At 54.4% G+C, this 8,680-nt stretch overlaps 1 protein-coding gene across 1 annotated transcript in view; it reads right to left on the bottom strand.

Annotated features, from left to right (window-relative positions):
- Positions 1–271: 271 nt before the first annotated feature.
- Positions 272–8,680, bottom strand: part of RBM19 (RNA binding motif protein 19) — a 51,818-nt gene continuing 43,409 nt past the window's right edge. Inside the window, exons 24-25 of the mRNA XM_015644322.2 lie at positions 7,367–7,480; positions 272–643 (exon numbers count right to left, since the gene is read on the bottom strand). Of these exons, the coding sequence (XP_015499808.1) occupies positions 7,389–7,480 (92 nt within the window). The 3' untranslated portion in view covers positions 272–643; positions 7,367–7,388. The remainder of the gene's footprint in view (positions 644–7,366; positions 7,481–8,680) is intronic.

The raw sequence follows: 8,680 nt of genomic DNA, 5'->3' as shown, positions 1-8,680 counted from the left end.
CCAGAGGGGAAAGGGGCGAAGTGAAAATACTTTATCAGCTGCCTACATATGTAAAGCAGTACCCTGGTTGAAAAGCAAAGCCTCTTTCCCTTTGAAAGCTGGGAAGGGAGAGATGGGAGGCGAGTGCCTGGGAGCAGGGACAGAAATGACACAGGCACAAAGCCCAGCCCAGCAAACCCCAGGCCTCCCTCCGAAAATGCTCTTATCTCCCCATCGGCCCCAAAAATCTACCTGGCTGTGGAGAAGAGACAAAGCCAAACAAAACCCAGACTCAGTTTGGGAAAAAAAATATGGCTTTTAATGTACACAATGTGGTTTTTAATGTCCAGGAATTACTGAATTCAGACATTAAGGGCAGGTTCTGTCAGAGTCCCCAGGTCCATTGCTCCAGGTTCCTCTTCCCTCAGGCTGGGCTGAGATGAAGGGAATCACTCCTTGCCTGGATTTAAGAAGTGATGCTCAGGAGCTGCCAGCAGACAAGGGTTTTCCTTCCTCTCTGAATTTAAAGTCTGTTTCAAAGGTTGGGAATTCCAAGACCTGGACACAGCATAAATCAGCCCCTGGGTTCACAGGGAACTCTACTGGCAACAAGTGGGCCGGCTCCTCATGGAGGCTTCTCCTGCTCCATCCATCAGCCAGAGACCTGAGAAAGTGGGGAGAAAAAAAATCAATTCCACGTAGCAGCTCCCTCAGCAAGAGAGCGAGGGGACACGAGCTGGGCTGGAGAGCCCAGGAAGGGCTGAGATCCCGGGGCACTTCCATGGATACACATGCACAGAGGCAGCAGGAGATAAGGAATGGGATGGGGGGAGGAAGGGGAGCACAGAAAGGAGGGAAGCAGGAGCAGAAAGGGCAGGGAAGCGGCGGGGGGAGAGGGAAGGAGCCCGCGCGTGCCCATCTGGGCGATGCATCACATTGAAATTGTCCCGCATTAAAAATTCACCAGCCAGTGAATTTTCAAGGGATTTGTAGTAATTAGATGACAAAATGCTGGCAAATCTCAGGCTTGCCAAAGATGTTACTCAGGGGTCAAAGACTCGACACTTTTGGCTGGGTAATTTGTGAGTGTCAATCACACTCAGCCATCAGAGGGAAAGGAGAGATCCAAGGGCTGAATCCTAACGAAGTCCAAGGCTCCTGCCTGCTGTGGCCCCCTCCTGCTGCCACCCAGGCCTGCAGACCCCCAGCTGAAACCACACTGCGCTGACTTGGCTTCTCATTTTTGAAATTAAAGTAAGAAACTCGCCAGGTTTTGTTTATGTCCCTGTCCTGTTTATCTTGCTGGGGGGCAGAATGGGCTGTGACCCCCCCGGGTGATGCCTCTGCAGCCCTGCACCAGTCCTGCCCCGAGCTTGGAACTGCTCCTGGGCCAGCCCAACCCTTTCCTGGGGCTGACCACTGGGCTGAAAATGGAATTAAAGCAGCTCCTGCCTGTACCCTGCCTGTTCCTGCCTCCCCATTGGGTGTCACGGAGACTTTGGGGCCGCCCAGGTTAATTCAGATCCAGCAGGACACTCCCAGCCCTGGGCTGGAGGGGGTCCTGCCTCGGGCTGAGCCCATGGCAGCAGCTGATCCCACACACCCATCCAGAGCCTGGGGGAGAATAGAAATTTCAAAGTTTTCTACGTCATCAGCTTAAAACCAAACCACAAAATGCAAAAATGAATGCCTTGCCCAAAACACCAGGAGGGATCCCTGTCCCAGCTCCAGTGTGGGCTCAGCTTTGCTGAGGCTGAGGTTAAGCCTGGGCTTTGCTGCCAGGTTTTGGGGGCAGAGGATGGCTCTGACAGGATGGCTGCCTAGCCCCAGATCTCTCCTGGAGAGATTTTTGCCTTTTGTGGTCTGGTTTCTGAGTCTGAAGTAGAAAAGCCCTGGATTTCTCAGCCCCACAGGCACCAGGGGATGGCTGCTAACAGGGGCTACACTTATCTCCAGAAGGATTTGGGGTCCCCAGATGTGGGGAGAGGCAGGAGCCTGCTTTTCTCTCTGTCTCTCATGGCTTTTAAAGCTGTCCTTGTTAGCCCTGCTGAACCCCAGCTCCAGTTTTGGGCTGGGAGGGATGACTGAAGCTGTAGGGAAGGGATGGGGAGGTTCTGGCCACCACACAGCACCCACCACACCCCAAAGGAAAGCACTGCACATCCCAAACCCCCTTCCACTTAAAGAAGCCAAGTCACAGAGGAAAGGAAGCTAAAGGAGGTTTGTTTGCTCCATCCTTCCCAGAGTGCTGAATTTCTGGAGTGTTTTTAATCCAGCGGTGTGGGGCAGGGAGAGATGGGGAAAGGGAAGGACAGAGCAGGAGGGAAATCACCTCTGGACAGAGCTGCTGTGGTTCAGTTGAAGACAGAGCCATTCCTTGTTGCAGGACTGGGAGAGCTGGAAAAGGAGGCTGATGCTCTCCAGCCACTGTGCTGCCCTATCCAGGGGCACTGGGAACATGGCTAGAGGTCCCTCCTCAATTTCAGCAGTCATTTAGCAGCTGCAAAACACCTTGCAGGGGCAGCCTTCCTCCAGCTCCTCATCAGCTGCACTTCCAGCTCCTACTCCATGTATTTAAATAGCCCAAATCATGGGCTGAGGTCTGCAGGGGGTCTGGGCTGAGGGCTTTTCCCATGGTTTTATCTTCACTTGATCTAACAGTGCCTGCAGATGCTGCTGGAAGATATTTGTTGGGAAGCAGCAGGGAGAAACTCTGCCTGTCACTGCTCTGTCCAGTGCTGGGCACTTGGGAGCCATTCCCTGCTCACAGGGGCTGTCCCTGGGATGTCCCCTCCCTGTCAGAGCCTGCTGCTGGCAGGTGAAGACCCCTAACCCACCCCCCTGCACCTGAACACAGCTCCTACCACTGCCCTGCCTGCTCTTGCAGGAGAAAATTACCCAGAAAACAGAAAAATTTCCTTGAGGGAACACAAAGAAAACATTTTTTCCCCCAGATCACCTCTCCTGACATGCACCACATCCCTCACTCTCTGTCCCAGCAGCTTTGCTAAACCCTGAGCGGGGGATGATGGCACGTGTGGGGACATGGTGATGCTGGCTCTGAACTCATCCCCAGCAGCCCACCATGGTCCTGGGGCAGGAACAGAGGGACAAACCTAATTAAATGGCACTAATTATGGCCTGTGGAGCGCGGGGACTGTGCCCCTGCAGCTCCCAGGGGAGAGGAGACACTCCCTTCTCCAGGATGCTTCCCAGCTCCCTGCTCCTGTGCTGGCATCACTTCCCGTTTGTCATGCACACCCCCTCGTGCTCTGCCTCCCTTCCCAGCTCCAGTTTGGGGTGAAAGCCTCCCTGATTAGCCAATTTGGATCCCTATTTACTGTGAATTACAGAGCCTGATTATTATTCATGGCTGGCGAAGGCTGAGATCTCAAGCCCGGCCATGCGATTTCTCTTCCTCTCCAATGCATGTATTTAGGGAAAACAGGAGGCAGAGTGCCTCTGTCAGGGAAGCTGCACGCTGCCTCCTCTTGCTGCTGCTGTATTTCCTGCTGAGGAAGGTGCTGGGGGATGCTGGAATGTGGTGGTGGAAGCTGGAATGTGCTGTGACCCAGGGTACAGTCCAGATCTGCTGGGATATTGGTCCCTTCCGAGTCAGCTTCTCCTGGGATTCTGTGATTAAGGAGATGCTCCCCAAATCTCCCAGCCAGCATCCAAGTGAACTCTCTCAATCTGCATTTGCAAATTCTTCCCCAAGTCCAACCTGAACCTCCCTCTGAAGATTCCAGAGCTCCTGGAGTCAGCAGCTGGGCTGGGAAGCAGCAGGGAAACCAACAGGGGATCCAGAATCTTCCCGCAGCCCTGGCAAAGGAACAGCACACGGTGCTTGCTCAGCCCTTAAGTGACTCCCAGACCTCATTCCATGGGAGCACCTGGGAGGAAGATCAGGCCAGATGGGACTGAAGGGATGAGAGAAGCTGGAATTCCTGCATTGTAGGCAGGAGCAGTGCAGTGGTGATGAAGAAAACCACCAGGAGCTCACAGATGCTGCCTGCCTGTCCCTGCCAGCTCTGGGACAGGGAAGAAAGCACAGATGGTGGTCAGGAGTTTTCCAAAGGGAATGGGTCACTTTGGGCACTCACAGGGCACGGTGGCACAGCAGAGGGGCTGGCAGTGCCCAGCACACCCAGGCTCCCTGGACACGCTCTTGCTTTGCCGGCTGTCCCCGTAAGGAGATAAAAGCCCACACAGGCCTCTGGCAACAGGCAGCAATGAGGGAGAGCTGCTTCTACATTAAAACCCTTAACCCTCTCATTCAGTAAAAAAGCTGCATTTGAATAATATCCTAATCCAATTGCAGAGCTGGCCCTGGGGAGGGGGATCTGGAGCGTGCCTGGGGAGCAGCTGCAGCAGCTCCTGCTCTTGTCCAGCTCGCCAAGGTCTTGCCCTGGATGAAGCTGTCACAACCTGACAGAAACCCACTGGCCAAGGCATTGGGCTTCAACCCCCCAGGGGCCCTGCACCGTGTCCCAGCAGCCAGAACTGGGTGTAAAGCACTCGTCTGAGCTCTCTGCTGGGGAGAGCAGGGGCCTCTGGAGCCCAGCTGGGCTGGCTGGACCCCAGCCCCCACCTGCAGGGCCAGGGCTGATGGTGACTCTGGCTGGGAGCTGCTCATCTGCTCTGCCACCAGCACTCTCACCCCAAAAAGGACACCCAGACGAGCATCACAGCCTCCCTGTGCCCAGCTCTGCCCAGGGAGCAGCTGAGGGGTGACAGGCACACACGGTGACACCGCCCCTGGGGTGTCAAGAGCCGGCAAAACGAGGGGAACAGGGCTACGGCTCATCCCAGCCCTGTTACAGCCATCGGTGTGCAATCCTTGGGTACAGACAAAACCTTCCTGAATAATAGAAAAGAAACTATTCCAAAGCAAACAAGAGCATTGCAGCAGCACTGCCGAGGTTAAGGACCAAGGGGAGGCTGTTCCTGCTTTAGCTCCATGGACAGGTAAGAGAGTTTGCATTATTTTATCATTAGGGTTGCTTCAGATCAGGGGGGAAAAAAGAAAACAGCCAGTGGGGAGTGCTGAATTTCTGCAGACCTGCTTAAGTGATCATTTTAATTCAGGTGTATGCTCGTTTTTAGAAAATTCCTGCTGTAATTTTAGGGGTGCAACGTGTGGGATTCTCAATACGTAACAAAGAAGTGGAGCAGGAATTAACTCCAACTGTTCTCCAGAGCTGTGATCAGCACTTCCATAATTAATGTCCAGGCACATATTTATCTGTGTACACATACACAGCCCCCCCCTGCTCACATCAAACAGATTTCCTTGATACCAAATTGCCTGAAAAATTAACCAATGTCAAACTGCTCCACAAGATAAGTATCATTAAGGGAAAAAGAAAATCTTCATTATGTTTGAAGGTACAGGGAAAAGAAAAACCCCTCATGAATGTTTTCCAGCCTGTTCCCAGCCTGGGAAATAACATGTTTTAAAACATATCAAAGGGTTAAATTAATTTTCATTAAAATTTAAATTTGAGAAGGCTCCCTCTCTTCTTTCCTCCCTCCTCCCCCTTTGAACATTTGACTGGCAACCATTTCATATTTCAATCTCGGCAGAACAAATTGAATTAGATGTTGAAACCAAACTCTGCTCTGTTCTCTAAAGCCTACATGCTCTGCTTGTGCTAATCCTTTTCGTCGCCGCTGCAGACCTCAGAGACACTCAGCAAGAAACCTGCCCTGCCACAAAAGACAATGAAGGGAAAGAGGGAAAAAAAAAAACCCAAAAAAAGAAAACCAGGAAAAAAAAAACCCACAGGAAAATCCAAGCCCAACCTGCAAGGCTGCAGAGCTTTGCTGGAATCATGGGCTGGGTGATGCCTGGAGGGAGCCCTGCCTGGCTTCTCTGTCCTGTGTGCTGGACATGGGCTGGTCCTGCACAGCCTGGATGGGCAAACATGAACTGGGATTTCATTTAGCTGAGGCTGAAGATTCCCTGCAGTGACCCCCTGCTGCAGAGCTGTGCCAGTGGTGGGGCAGGTGGTGAAGGCAGTGGGGAACAGGGACAGGAGTGTCACTCATCAGAGCAAAAAAAGGGGAATAAAGCTTGTCACCACTTCAGGTGACACTGCCACCCCCTCTGACAGCGCTGTTTCCACACCTGTGCCTCAGTTTCCCCACCTGCTGCACAGCTGGTGCTGCTGTACAGGATGAGGGTTTTACATCATTCAGGAACCCCTGAATTTTGGTTTGTACCCTGAGCCAGCACTCCCAGGTTCTGCAGGACTGGCTCCTGCTGGGTTTGGGAAGCCTCTCAGTGGCAGCAGCAGGGCTCTGGAGCTGCAAGGGGTGTCACACCCCTGGCCCCTGAGCAGGAGCTCAGCCTGGGACTGCAGCCTCAGTGCTGAGCCCTGCTCTTGGGCATCTGGCAGAAAAGCTGTGCTAGGACACGTCTGTAAGCACAGGGCTGGGCTGTGAGCAGCACCCTGTGGCCTGTGCTGCTCCAGCCTCGGGCTGCCTGCTGGGCAAGGCGCTCACAGCACACACCTGGAGCCATCCCAGAGCACATGTCACCTGCATCCTGCAGGGCCCTGCCTGGAGCAGGCAGTGCTGCTTTAACCCAGCTCAGATGCTGTCAACAGGGCTCCTGTCAGACACCAGGGCTGCCACTGTGCCCACAGACACACACAGAGGACACCACGAGCCCATCTCACACCTCCCAAACCCCACGGGGTGAGCGCGGGGGTCTCGAGGAGATGAGAGGGGCTGATGGGATGGAGGGCTTGACCTCAGGGAGCCATTTCATCCCAGCTCCCTCCTGCCATCCCACGTTTCCCAGCCTTGAGATGCTACCCCAAGACACAGCAAGGAGGAGTGATGGCAGCCAGGACTCATGGACCTCGGGGTGTGGTGCTTTTGGAGGGAGAGAAGCCATGGAGTTTTTGGTGCTGGCAGGGAAAAGGCTTATGCCAAACTATCTGGGGCACGATGGCAGCTGCAGGTTGGTGTCCAAACAGAGACTTTGATTTTTTGGCAGCCCATCTGTTCTTCCCCAGCCTCAGGGAGGGACAATGCACACCCTGACAGCGATTCCTGCTACAGCAGCAATTCTGCTGCTTTCACCTGGGGGGATGCCAACAGCCAGGGGAGCACACAGAACACACTCAGGGCATGGATTCACTTCCACACGGGGCCCAAACCGAGCCCAAATCTGGGCTGTAACCCCTGGGACCACAGCCAGGAGCCTGTGGGGTCACAGGGGGGAGAGGCAGAGGGTGGGATCCCTGCTTGGAGGCTGCTGAGCCTTTGGAATTCCATTTTCTCCTGCCCCCGGTGCTACTGACCCCGCAGCAAGCCAGGACATTGTGACCTATAGGGCCAGCTGTGCCCACCCCAGCCCCACTGCCCCAGTACCCACCTCACCAGACCCCAGGCAGCTGTTAGATGTCCTCATCTTTGTTACTGTCCCCGTCTTCCAGGTGCTCCATGATCTCATTCAAAATCTCAGATTGTTTTTTCTTCTTTGGGGAATCTGTCCAGGCCCGGGTGGGAGCGAAGAGGGGAAGAAGAAAAGCAAAAATTACAACCTGGACTCACCTTGGGAGGTGCTGAGGGGGCTGGAGGTAGCAGGATACCCTTCCAGATCATCAAATATCATCTACTTCTCCTGCCCAGCCAGGCCCTGGCAGGAGCTGGGATTCCAACACCTCCCACCCACGCTTTAGTTCACAGGCTGGGAGCAAACAGCATCCAAACAGGTGATGGTGATGCCGACCCCAATTCACCCTGGAATTCCCTGTGGGAAAGTGGCTGCAAGCCTAACCAGGGCTCTTGGCAGGACACAGCCCCACCAAGATCCTCGCTGAGCTCACCCCAGCACATCCCTCACCTCAGTGGGACCACGGCCCTGCTTTGTCCCTCCTGCCCCACAGCACAGCCGTGTCCTGGGACTGCCATCCCGGGGACACAGCACCACACACACATCCTTCCCACTGATGCACGAGAGGGGGGAGCCCTGGGGGCTGCCAGCACCCGAGGGAACATCCCAGCAGCGCCCAGCACTGAGGTGACAAAGCCATTTGGTCCCTGATCTGAGGCTGACATCCTCCTTTATGCTGGGCAAGCGGTGCCCTCCCGGCAGGAGCCGTGGCACAGCCCCCTCTCCCCCCCTGGCTCCCCAGCTCGCTCGCAGCACATGGAGAACAGCTGTTTAAATCCTGCTTTCAGACATCAAAAGCCTCGCTGGGTTTCTCAAACAAACAAACATACCATAGGACTAAAGAAAAGGTGTAAAATAAATAAATGGAACAAGCTGTGCATTTTCTTTTAGTATTACAGCTGCTGCGGGAGATAAACAACAAGTAAATGTCACAAAACATCAATACAGAAGAAATTAACCTGACAAAAGCTCACATCCCCCCCCCCCCTCGCCTCCCCCCAACTCCCAACAATTTTGCATTTCTGGAGTTCCCATCTAATGATTTTATTTTTCAATTAATTCTTTGTCAGAGAGCCAGAACCTGCCTCCCTTCTCCCTGGGGGCTGTGGGGATGGGAGGGGGATGAGGGTGCTGCTGGACCCTCCCAGCAGCCACCCCAGCAGCTCAGGGGAGCCAAGGGGGCACAAGGTGCCACCCCAAGGCCCTGCAGCAGCTCTTCCCAGTTCAATCACCCAAAGGCACGAGAGACAGCCCATCCTGGAGGAAGGTGCCAGCTCAGCAGTTCTCCCTCTC

The sequence above is a fragment of the Parus major genome, chromosome 15 (assembly GCF_001522545.3).
Source record: "Parus major isolate Abel chromosome 15, Parus_major1.1, whole genome shotgun sequence".
Classification (NCBI taxonomy): domain Eukaryota; kingdom Metazoa; phylum Chordata; class Aves; order Passeriformes; family Paridae; genus Parus; species Parus major.
This window is presented reverse-complemented; position numbering and strand designations above follow the sequence as displayed.